The following is a 12,620-nucleotide window of genomic DNA, read 5'->3' as shown; positions in this document are numbered from 1 at the left end:
GGAAGCATTGAAAATTGGGTTGGGCAAATACGATTCTGTTAGTGGGATGGTTTGTGAAGGACCTGCCTAGTATGGGCCAAAAGGCCTGCTGCAGTGTTCCTGCATTCTTATGTTCTTATGTACACCAGCTGAGGAAATTGCTTCAGAGGGGGAGAAAGAGAGAGGGAAGGAGGTGCCTTCTTCAAAGATTAAGAACATTTGTGTGAAGTGGAGTGAGGTGCAAGCATTTGCGGAGGAACATCACCTTAACCCTCTCCCCTCCTCCCATCTTCCATACACCAACAAGTGTTCAATAAAGGTAAGTATGATATTATTATTTCATACTCGATTTCTCATTCTTTTCTGTACATAAATTTATATTCAACCCCCTTGTCTGTCGCAACCCCCAATCCTGAGGCGTCTCCTGGTGTCGCAAAATTAAAAAAAAAAAAAAAAAATTCTTATGAAATGATAGAGAATCTTTTCCCGATTGTAATGACACCAAAAAAAAAAAACGAAATTTGATGGAAAACTGACAGAATTACGCTCTCGCGAAGTTAGCGACCTCAGCGACATTTACAAATCTGCGATTTTGCCGACTTTGAGCCCTATTTTCAGCTAATTCCATTGTTCCAGTCGACCAAACTCATAGCTATTTCTTTAGAATTCCGTTTTTTCTATCGATTGAGTACAAGAAACTGTCCATTTACTGATTTTAACTACCCAATAATGTGGTCAGAAATTTGCAATTTGGCCAATTTCACGAAAATTAAAAAATATGACAATTTCAAAATAAGGTCTAGAATGAACAATGCAGACATTCCTGGCTCTAAAATAACATTTTCTTTGTTCATCAGTCACGTCTCCAGTTCCCTCTGATATTACTCTTTCTTTCCATTTCGAATTTTTATTCAAACAAAAAATAGATTTACTGTTATGCAGACTACTGCAATACTGTAATAATTGTACAAATAATGTCAACCCATTCATGACTGCATATTAGAATGGCTAGTTGGACATTTATTGGACAATGACATCATTTGTTTACTTTTGAGCATCGGCAAAAATCAAACATTTCCCCTATTTTGAGCTCCATTTCCAGGTTCTTTTTATAGTAAAACTAATCAAAATCACCTCTATTTCTATAATATGTTTTCCATTCTATCAAATGAGACCAAGAAAATGAGAATACAACCATAAATACTATACGAAAATAGACCACAAATTCGGCATTTTAATTAAAAAAAAAACGGTCGGAGTTTTTTTTTTCTCATTATGCACTGCATGCTCCAGGATTTTTTTTATATGGTGCACACTGACCACACAGACCCATTCTCTCACATGTGGGCCTACCAGCTTTCTCCTGCTTGATTTGAAGCCGCTAGAATTTATGAGTATATATACGTCAAACACGGTACCTCGTAAGACGTATATATATATACAACCGAAACAGTCAAAGGGTTAATCTATAAAAAGATAATTTTTGTTAATACTTTTGGGTGTCTGGAACGGATTAATTGATTTTATTTTTATTAACACATCGGCCGATTCCCACCAAGGCAGGGTGGCCAGAAAAAGAAAAACTTTCATCATCATTCACTCCATCACTGTCTTGCCAGAGGAGTGCTTTACGCTACAGTTATAAAACTGCAACATTAACACCCCTCCTTCAGAGTGTAGACACTGTACTTCCCATCTCTAAGACTCAAGTCCGCCCTGCTGGTTTCCCTGAATCCCTTCATAAATGTTACTTTGCTCACACTCCAACATCACGTCAAGTATTAAAAACCATTTGTCTCCATTCACTATCAAATACGCTCACGTACGCGTGCTGGAAGCCCAAGCCCCTCGCACACAAAACCTCCTTTATCCCCTCCCTCCAACCCTTTCAAGGCCGACCCCTACCCCGCCTTCCCTCCACAAAAGATTTATACACTCTCAAAGTCATTCTGTTTTGTTCCATTCTCTCTATATGTCCGAACCACCTCAACAACCCCACCTCAGCCCTCTGGACAATAGCTTTGGTAATCCCACACCTTCTCCTAATTTCCAAACTACGAATTCTCTGCATTATATTCACACCACACGTTGCCCTCGGACCTGACATCTCCACTGTCTCCAGCCTTCTCTTCGTTGCAACATTCATCACCCATGCTTCACACCCATACAAGTTAATTGAATTTACATTATTTCTTATGGGGAAAATTAATTCAGAAATTGTCAGGTTCAGGTTTAGTCACTCTCTCTGGAACAGATTAATTACGAAAATTGGGGGTCCACTGTACTGTATTGTACCTTTTTGTTTGTTAATGCCTAGTTCTACTGCTAACTTAATATATGTTAGTGTAAACTTTCTATCTAGTATTTATATGCATTTATAAGGGGTGGAAAAAAAAGGGTGTTTCACTTTATGGTGGTAGCCTGGAACCTAACCTGCCATATAAGTGGGATCCTACTGTATAAGAAAAATGCACACGCCCACACTGCTTTAAGTTCATATAACAGAAAACCGAATTTAAATACAGTGAACATTTTGTAAAAAGAGGAAATATTTCCAATAAAAAACAAAACGATACTGTAATAAAAAAAAAAGAACATGATTGTACTTACTATACCCGATTCCTTCATTTGTTGACGTCTTTCACGAGTTTGCTCCAATAGCAGATTTGCCTTTGTAGTTATTTCCTCTTGTTCCTTATTCAGATTTTCTATTTTAGCTATAAGTTGCTCATCAGGACTTGAGCCACAGGCAAAACTGATTTTTGTGTTGACTGCTGCATCACATTTATCAACCTGACAAGTACTGCAATTATTTTTCATATCTTGGTTCTGAATTACCCGTACTTCATGTGGTGAAGTTACAATAATTCGTGGTAAAGTTGCATTCAGAGATGCCCCAGTCTCTGTAGGTTTAGACACTGTCTGTTTAGCATGTGTGCTATGTGTTTCTTGTACCGGTCTGTCAATGAATTGCAGCCTTTTGGATATGGGTAATTTTGAAGCCCTCTTAACTTTTGAATTTCTGCCAACATTTTTGTGTGTGGGTGTTCGAATACACAATGCGCTAGCACTCTTTCTCCTGAGCCCTTTTCTTACAGGCATCTGCTCTTCAGCAAAAGTCACTTTTTTTGAGGATCCTTTTTCATGCCACTGCACATTATTGTCCTTTAATTCACTCATAGTTTTAGAGGTTGAATTTAATACTTGCTGAGAATTACTACTCTTGAAACAATCAACAGTAGATTTTAATGTCAATGAATTTATCTGAGAGCTCTTTGAATGACTGCCTTCAAAAGCAGCTTTAATTAAACTCTTCTTAGTTCTTGCTAAACTCTCGTTTTCTTGGTTGCTATGTGGAGGAGTGCATGTGTTATTCTCAGATTGCATATTTCTAAGATAAGGTAGTCTCTGAATTCCTGAACATGTTTTAAGCAAGGGTAAAAGACTCTTCTTAACTGGTTGAAGATGTGGCTTGTGCCATTCTTGAGATGAAGCTTGAATCATAGATGAACCTGACTGAAAAGAAAAAGAAATTAGGGCAATGTTTATTTAACTATATTCTGACTAATAATTATAGGGAATAATTAGGTATGCTAGAGTGTGGTAAAAAACTATCATATAAAGGAATGACAAGACAAGAAAGATTTTGCCAGTAACTAATGTTTCACTGAAGAAATTAGCCAGGAGCCCATACACTGTTTTGAACTTTACTCACAGTCATATTAGTTATATCCATCATGACCAGTGGTGCGGTATGAGCGTCTGAACCATCTTCATCTTCGCTTTCAAACTGGAGTGCATGGTAACATTCCTAGATGAATTACAAGGATATTACTTATACATGCCACAAACTCATTTTGCTGAATTACTCCTTTTAAGACAAGTGCCTTTATACTGAATAAAAACCCTTGATCAAAGTAAACTGAATGTCCATCTCTTCCTCAGATCAATCATGATTACTACATATTCCCAGGGTGCTACATGACCCTTGTGGGTTTACTGCTTCCCTGTGATTATAGTAATAATATTGTTGAACTCACTACACACTATTGTAAGCTCAAGGCCAACAGTAAGCATATGAGGAATAAGAACAGCCAAGTCAAACAAATACAGTAAGGTCATGATTTAACATAAAGAAATGCAGCAGACCTGTTGGTACATGCCAGGTAGGTCCACCTCATACCCACTCCATGTACTTGTCTAACCTATTTTTAAAGCTACCCAAGGAAGGTTATGCCTTCAATGATGCCATCTGGGAATTTGTTCCACTCATCCACAACTATTACCAAACCTGTGCTTTTCTAACTAAATTTTCCAGCTGAAACCCATTACTGAGAGTCCTGCCTTGGTTAAATATTTTTAGCATGTTATTTATAACTCATATTTATTCCTGTCCTAGGTAGTAGGTTAGTAGACAGCAACCGCCCAGGGAGGTACTACCGTTCTGCCAAGTGAGTGTGAAACAAAAGCCTGTAATTGTTTTACATGATGGTAGGATTGCTGGTGTGTTTTGTCTGTCTCATAAACATGCAAGATTTCAGATGCGTTTTGCTACTTCTACTTACACTTAGGTAACACTACACATACATGTACAAGCATATATATATATACACCCCTCTGGGTTTTCTGCTATTTTCTTTATAGTTCTTGTTCTTGTTTATTTCCTCTTATCTCCATGGGGAAGTGGAACAGAATTCTTCCTCCGTAAGCCATGCGTGTCGTAAGAGGCGACTGAAATGCCGGGAGCAAGAGGCTAGTAACCCCTTCTGTATATATTACTAAATTTGAAAGGAGAAACTTTCGTTTTTCCTTTTGGGCCACCCCACCTCGGTGGGATACGGCCGGTGTGTGGAAAGAAAGATTTATTCCTGTCTTCCACTTATACACCTCAGTCATATCCCCCTAATTCCACACATTTCCAAAGTGTTCGTATTTATTATCCTCGGTCTATCCTCATGGAAAAGATTTTTGATACATGTGTCACTGTTTGTGGAAGATGTAAAAACTAATGAGAATAATACAAGAAGATAGTGAAGAACAGGAGAGGATGATAAACTCCAGGAAGATCTGAACAGACTGCAGATGTGGTCAAACAAGTACTTTTGAGTTCAACCCCAACAAATACAAGGTCTTGCAAATTAGAGAAGGTGAGGGCAGAGAGAAGCTGCAAATATCAGTGTGGAAAGGACCTAGGGATGCACATAATAAAGCATATCACCAGAGCTACACAAACCATGCAACACCAATGGCATTCAAGATCTTTAACAAAAAATCCAGCAGAACCTTGTATACATGTGTTATTCCAATCAGTTATGCAGCCCCAGCATGGAGCCCACACCTGGTCAAGCAAAAGCAGAATCTCAAAAAAGGTCCACAAAAAGAATAGTGCCAGACCCAAGAGGAATACGATACAGGAAAAGTAGAAAAAACACGGACAAGGAGAGACATGATTACACCATACAAAATCTAAAGTGGAACTGATAAGGCAGATAGAAACAGATTGTTTGAATTAGGAGTACCAGGATCAAGGGGACACAAGTGGAAGCTGAAGACACAGATGAGCCATAGAAAGTTTTTCTTTAGCCTTTGGGTGGTTGAAAAGTGAAATTACTTGGTGGAGGACAATTCAAGAGAGTTTCAAGAGCTCTACTCCTGTAACTGCAAGCAAATAGGCAACAAAAAAGTGATTACATAAACAGTACATAAATAAAAATCTGCACTTTTAGCTGGGATAATATACGAGGAAAAACCAGGCTCACCCGTGATGACTGTGACTTTTCCATTTTTCGTATACAATTCCTCTGACTCCTTTCAGTACCTCCTGATACAAGAACATCCAGAAGGTTACTGGGCTGCTGAGGAGTTCTTGAGAGAATATCTGAAAATTTGAAAAATTTATATACAGTACTGCACTCCAAACAACTTGTTCCAACCATATACAGTGCTTTAAATAAAAAATAACTTTCTGTGATGCTCTCTTAGTTTACATCCTTTCAATTTCATTTCCTCTTAAGAATCCTCCTTCCATTAACCCTTTCAGTGGCCATCATGTAGAACTACATCATCGGGGCCAGGGTCCCTCACGTAGTTCTATGTCATGAGCTCAGCAAACTCAAAAGCTGTGAGTGGTAAAATCTGACCTAGATATGAGAGAATGGGTCTGTGTGGCGAGTGTGCACAGTATAAAAAAAAATCCTGCCCCCCACACGGTGCATGATGGGAAAAGCAAAACTGACCATGTGTTTGGTTTAAAAACAGCAAATCAGAGGAGTTTTCTAGGATGGTTTTATGGTTTTACTGGCTGTTTCTTGGTATCATTTAACCCTTAAACTGTCCAAACGTAGATCTACATTCACATGCGTAGCGCTCCAACCTTGATTTTCCCCATTTGAAAACACGTAAAAAAAAAAAAACATAGATCTACGTTCGGAGCCTCCCGTATGTGGACGTAGATCTACGTTTGGACAGTTTAAAGGTTAATAAAATGGAAAACATATTACAGTGGAACCCTGGATTTCAGCCGTAATCCATTCCATGAGAATTAATGTAAATACAATTAATCTGTTCCAAAAATATTAACAAAAAATACATTTTTTAAAGATTAACTATAGTTTTACACACAGAACACAAAGAGAAATAAATATAAAGCACAAATTTTAATAAGTGAACATTACATACCTTTATTGAAGACTCTTGTTGGCGTATTGAAGAAGGCGAGGAGGGGAGAGGGAGTTGGGGTTAGTGTTTGGAAGGGGAATCCCCCTCTATAAGGACTTCAGGTATCAAAGCCCTCTCTGGGGTTACTTCCTTTTTTTGTTTTTTACTGGCACTAGGACCAACTAAGTGTATGGTAGAGTTATTATTGAAAGAATTAAGAGTAAGACGGAGAATAGGATAGCAGATGAACAAGGAGGCTTTAGGAAAGGTAGGGGGTGTGTGGACCAGGTGTTTACAGTGAAACATATAAGTGAACAGTATTTAGATAAGGCTAAAGAGGTCTTTGTGGCATTTATGGATTTGGAAAAGGTGTATGACAGGTTGGATAGGGGGGCAATGTGGCAGATGTTGCAGATGTATGGTATAGGAGGTAGGTTACTGAAAGCAGTGAAGAGTTTATACGAGGATAGTGAGGCTCAAGTTAGAGTATGTAGGAAAGAGGGAAATTATTTCCCAGTAAAAGTAGGCCTTAGACAAGGATGTGTGATGTCACCGTGGTTGTTTAATATATTTATAGATGGGGTTGTAAGAGAAGTAAATGCGAGGGTCTTGACAAGAGGCGTGGAGTTAAAAGATAAAGAATCACACACAAAGTGGGAGTTGTCACAGTTGCTCTTTGCTGATGACACTGTGCTCTTGGGAGATTCTGAAGAGAAGTTGCAAAGATTGGTGGATGAATTTGGTAGGGTGTGCAAAAGAAGAAAATTAAAGGTGAATACAGGAAAGAGTAAGGTTATGAGGATAACAAAAAGATTAGGTGACGAAAGATTGAATATCAGATTGGAGGGAGAGAGTATGGAGGAGGTGAATGTATTCAGATATTTGGGAGTGGACGTGTCAGCGGATGGGTCTATGAAAGATGAGGTGAATCATAGAATTGATGAGGGAAAAAGAGTGAGTGGTGCACTTAGGAGTCTGTGGAGACAAAGAACTTTGTCCTTGGAGGCAAAGAGGGGAATGTATGAGAGTATAGTTTTACCAACGCTCTTATATGGGTGTGAAGCATGGGTGATGAATGTTGCAGCGAGGAGAAGGCTGGAGGCAGTGGAGATGTCATGTCTGAGGGCAATGTGTGGTGTGAATATAATGCAGAGAATTCGTAGTTTGGAAGTTAGGAGGAGGTGCGGGATTACCAAAACTGTTGTCCAGAGGGCTGAGGAAGGGTTGTTGAGGTGGTTCGGACATGTAGAGAGAATGGAGCGAAACAGAATGACTTCAAGAGTGTATCAGTCTGTAGTGGAAGGAAGGCGGGGTAGGGGTCGGCCTAGGAAAGGTTGGAGAGAGGGGGTAAAGGAGGTTTTGTGTGCGAGGGGCTTGGACTTCCAGCAGGTATGCATGAGCGTGTTTGATAGGAGTGAATGGAGACAAATGGTTTTTAATACTTGACGTGCTGTTGGAGTGTGAGCAAAGTAACATTTATGAAGGGGTTCAGGGAAACTGGCAGGCCGGACTTGAGTCCTGGAGATGGGAAGTACAGTGCCTGCACTCTGAAGGAGGGGTGTTAATGTTGCAGTTTAAAAACTGTAGTGTAAAGCACCCTTCTGGCAAGACAGTGATGGAGTGAATGATGGTGAAAGTTTTTCTTTTTCGGGCCACCCTGCCTTGGTGGGAATCGGCCAGTGTGATAATAAAAAAATAAGGACCAACTAGAGTCATTGCACCCCTGTTGCACAAAAAAACTGACAAGAGAGGTCTGTTTCTGGTGTCTCTAAGATTTGCCTGAAGTGGGACAAGGTTTTGTCACTGAATTCTATCGTGTTTCTCACTTTCTTTACCAAAGGGCTGGCACTAGGAAGTTTCTTTGGGGCCCATGGTGGCTTACTTCGCAGTCGCACTCAATAAACAACCACAAAAAACAATGGATTATGATGAAATGTTTGGATGAATGCACGAAATGTTGCTCACTCACCCAGAGACACAGCCAGACTGACTCACAAATGGGGCAGAGTGGCAGGCGGACATGTCCAATGCAGCTAATTTCCGAGTTTCCACCTGAAATCCAGGACAGAATTTTGGCCAAATAAGTGGCCGAAATCCAATTTGGCCGATATCCGGGGTTCCACTGTATTGAAAAAAATTATTCTGGTTGGCTTCAAGACCAGAAGTAACTTGAAATTAGGATCAAAGTACCAGATATATTCAATTTTTTGCAGATTTTCTTGAGAATAAGCAAGGGGCCCCCTACACCCTTCCAATCTGTTATGGGTTTTTAGAACATCTGATTAAATTATTGGGATGCCATAAACCATGACCAATCATTCTTGGTTATACAGTGAACCCCTGCGTTTCAGCGGCCATGACTTTCGTGAAATCCGATTTTCGGCAACTTTTTTCGGCAAAATATAGCCTCACGGTTCGTGATTGGCCTCGTGATTCAGCGATCATTTGGTATGCGTCCAGCGTCAGCGCACACACAAAGCCAGTCTCCCGCACCGTTCACACTCAGTATGCCATTATTTATCAGTGAGTGACCATCCTCCCACACATTCATACATTTCGTGATGTTCCACTCTTTTTGTGCTTCCAACTGCTAAATAAGTCACCATGGGCCCAAAGAAAGCTATGCCAGCCCTTTGGTAAAGAAAGTGAGAAACACGATCAAATTAAAGAAAGAAATCATTGTAAAATATGAAAGTGGAGCGCATGTTTAAGAGCTTGTCAGGATGTATGGCAAACCCCATTCAACCACCACTTTGATCGTGGCAAAGGGAAAGGAAATCGAGGAAGCTGTTATTGCAAAAGGGGTAGATATGCTGACAAAAAAGATATCACAAATCCTCTAAGAAGTGGAGAGGTTATTGTTGGTGTGGATTACCCAAAAACAGATAGTGTTATGCCATCGATAATTTGTGAAAAGGCAAGGCAGTTGCATGACGATCTCGTAAAAAAAATGCCTGCAGTGAGTGCTGATATTTGTGATTTTAAGGCCAGCAAAGGCTGGTCTGAGAGATTTAACCCTTTCAGGATCCGTGCAGTAGATCTACGCCAAAATCCTAGCGGCGACAAATTTAGCGCGAGAAGGCTGGTAGGCCTACATCTGAGAGAACAGGTCTGCGTGGTGTGCGCGCGCCGTAAACAAAAATTCTAGGCACCCGCATGGCATTGTAGGAACACCGCCTCAGTAACCTTTGTTCACCATGCCTTGCCGCAAGGCAGCTCTCACTCCGAGGCGAATTGGGGCTCTCCTCTTCGTAACTGATAGTTCCGACTCTGATGGAAATGGAAAAAAAGAATAATTCTATAGCTTTGATCGATTAGTGACCGAAAGCAATGACCAGGATATTGAAAATAGTGCAGAAAATCCTGACAATCCTCAACCTTCTACCTCTGGTGTGGGCACGTCTCAGTCACATTCAGTTGTACCTCGTCACAAGAGAAAACTAATATGTTCGCGTGGCCAGGCCTCAGACTTCAGTAATGATGATGATAGTGATGGGGACTGTGATTTTATTGCTCTTGATGATCATTCGAGTAGTGATAGTGATGAATCATATTCACCAGTGAAGCGTTGGTATATACACCACCGCATGCACTCGGGTAGTGTTCCCTATGCAGTGCCCAGGGGACGGAGTACATCCCAGAGTACATCCCGTGGCCCTATACCAGGAACTGACAGTGAAAGTGAGGATGATAAGGCTATACTTGGCATGGATAGGCCACAGGCATCAGTAGGTGGTGGTATTGGTGGCAATAGTAGTGGTGGTAGTGCCACGGCCATGCATGACTCACCAGCCCAGGCTGCCACCCATGCCGCTGACTCCTCAGCTCAAGAACAAAGCGGAGCGTCATCCACCACCACACCACAACTACAACCACAACCAGCTTACGATGTCCAGTATCCACCAGCAAACCGCATCTGGGATTAGCAGCAAAATCCCAATTTTGTTCCCAATCCCCATCAGTTTGATGACTCAAAGTGGAATCCTACCAGCTTGTTTCCTTGGAAACACTGCAAATGAACTGGAATTCTTTGAACTAGTATTCTTTGACCAGCCCTTGATGGAAATTATTGTCAGGGAAAGTAACAAGTATTTTGAGTACACCATGGCAAATACGATCATATCACCACAGTCAAGACTAAACTGGTGGAAAGAGACAACTGTGGCTGAAATGTATGTATTTGCTTTTTGCAACAATAATGCTTATGCCTCATGTCTATAAGCATAACATAAAATCATACTGGTCCACAGATCGGCTAATTTGTACCCCGGCCTTCAGTGAAATCATCACAGTGAACAGGTTTATCTTACTGTTACGTATTTTTCTTTTGAAATGATAGAGAATCTTTTCCCGATCATAATGTCACCAAAAGTATGGAATTTGATGGAAAACTTACGGAATTATGCTCTTGCAAAGTTAGCAGTCTCGACGATGTTTACGCATCGGCGATTTCGCCCACTTTGAGCCCTATTTTCGGCCAATTCCAATGTACCAGTCGACAAAAATCATAACTATTTCGCTAGAACTCCATTTTTTCTATCGAATGAGTACAAGAAAACACCAATTTACCGATTTCAACTATCCAACAAAGTGGTCAGAAATTGGCAATTTTGCCAATTTCACACAATTTCAAAAGATGCCAATTTCCAAATAGGGTCCAGAATAAACAAGACAGACATTCCTGGCACTAAAATAACATTTTGTCTGTTCATTAGTCACGTCCCCAGGCCTCTCCTACATTTCTTTTGCTTTACACTTTGAATTTTATTCTCAAAATAGATTTACTGTTATGCAGACTACTGCATTAGTGTAGAAATGATATAAATAATATCAGCGCACTTGTGAAAGAATATTGGGCGCGTGGCATGATTTGTTTACCTTTGAACTTTGGCAAAAATCGAACATTTCTGCTACTTTGAGCTCAATTTCAAGATACTTTTCATTGTGAAACCAATCAAAACATCTCAATTTCTGTAATACATCTTCCATTCTATAAAATGAGACCAGGAAAACTAGAATACAACCATAAATAGCATACAAAAATACACTGCAAATTCGGTTTTAAAGAAAAAACACGGTTGGAGTTTTTTCTCATTATGCGCTGTGCTGCAGGATTTTTTTTATACTGTGCACACTGACCACATAGACCCATTCTTTCATATGCAGGCCTACCAGCTTTCTCTTGCTAGATTTGAAGGTGCTAGAATTTATGCGTACTAGTACGGCACCAACCCTGGCGTACAAGCCATACTAGTACGGCACCAACCCTGAAAGGGTTAATATTACATACGTTTGAAAACAGAAAAATTAACACACTGCCTCACAATTGTGAGGGTCAACTGGTCGTTCTTGCTCTCTCCACCTCCACTTCCCAATACCAGCCTCCAGCTCCTGCCCCCATCCTTCCACCATTTGGTCTCCATCTCCCTCAACAACAGACCCCCCCACCCCACCTTAGTCCCCCACACCAAACCCACTCACTCCAACCTCTCTCTTGTGTATACTCCCAACCACTAACCCTTCTTGTGTACACCCCAACCACTAACCCCCTCTCCTGTATACACCCAAGCCACTAACCCCTCCTGTGTACAGCCCAACCACTTACCCCTCCTTTATAACTCCACTCAGCTGCAATGAGTAGGACAACCAAACAATAAGGTACCTCTGTCTGCTAACAGAGTTGGGGTTACAGGAGTTTTGACTAACACTGATTGCCACATCAACCTACAATTTTGAGACCTATACAAAATTTGGTTTGCTTTTTTGGGGGGGTTAATGAATGTAACCCTATTTTTCACATATGTTCTGCAGTTCACTTCATACATTTTTTATTACACGTTATTTTCAGGAATGCAACTACCATGTCATCCGATGGTCAACTATACATAATTTGATGATTTCAACAGTACCATACAACAAAGAAAGTCTATTACATAAAGTCCTGCTCCTGTCTGCAACTCATACTCTCTCACAAATATGTACAT

The 12,620-nt window shown here is 40.5% G+C and overlaps 1 protein-coding gene across 1 annotated transcript in view; it reads right to left on the bottom strand.

Moving 5' to 3' along the window:
• The window catches only part of LOC128696391 (uncharacterized), a 102,796-nt gene that overhangs the window by 56,598 nt on the left and 33,578 nt on the right, over positions 1-12,620 (bottom strand). Inside the window, exons 4-6 of the mRNA XM_070090330.1 lie at positions 5,739-5,857; positions 3,695-3,790; positions 2,590-3,495 (exon numbers count right to left, since the gene is read on the bottom strand). Of these exons, the coding sequence (XP_069946431.1) occupies positions 2,590-3,495; positions 3,695-3,790; positions 5,739-5,857 (1,121 nt within the window). The remainder of the gene's footprint in view (positions 1-2,589; positions 3,496-3,694; positions 3,791-5,738; positions 5,858-12,620) is intronic.

Source organism: Cherax quadricarinatus, chromosome 31 (assembly GCF_038502225.1).
Source record: "Cherax quadricarinatus isolate ZL_2023a chromosome 31, ASM3850222v1, whole genome shotgun sequence".
Taxonomy (NCBI): domain Eukaryota; kingdom Metazoa; phylum Arthropoda; class Malacostraca; order Decapoda; family Parastacidae; genus Cherax; species Cherax quadricarinatus.
This window is presented reverse-complemented; position numbering and strand designations above follow the sequence as displayed.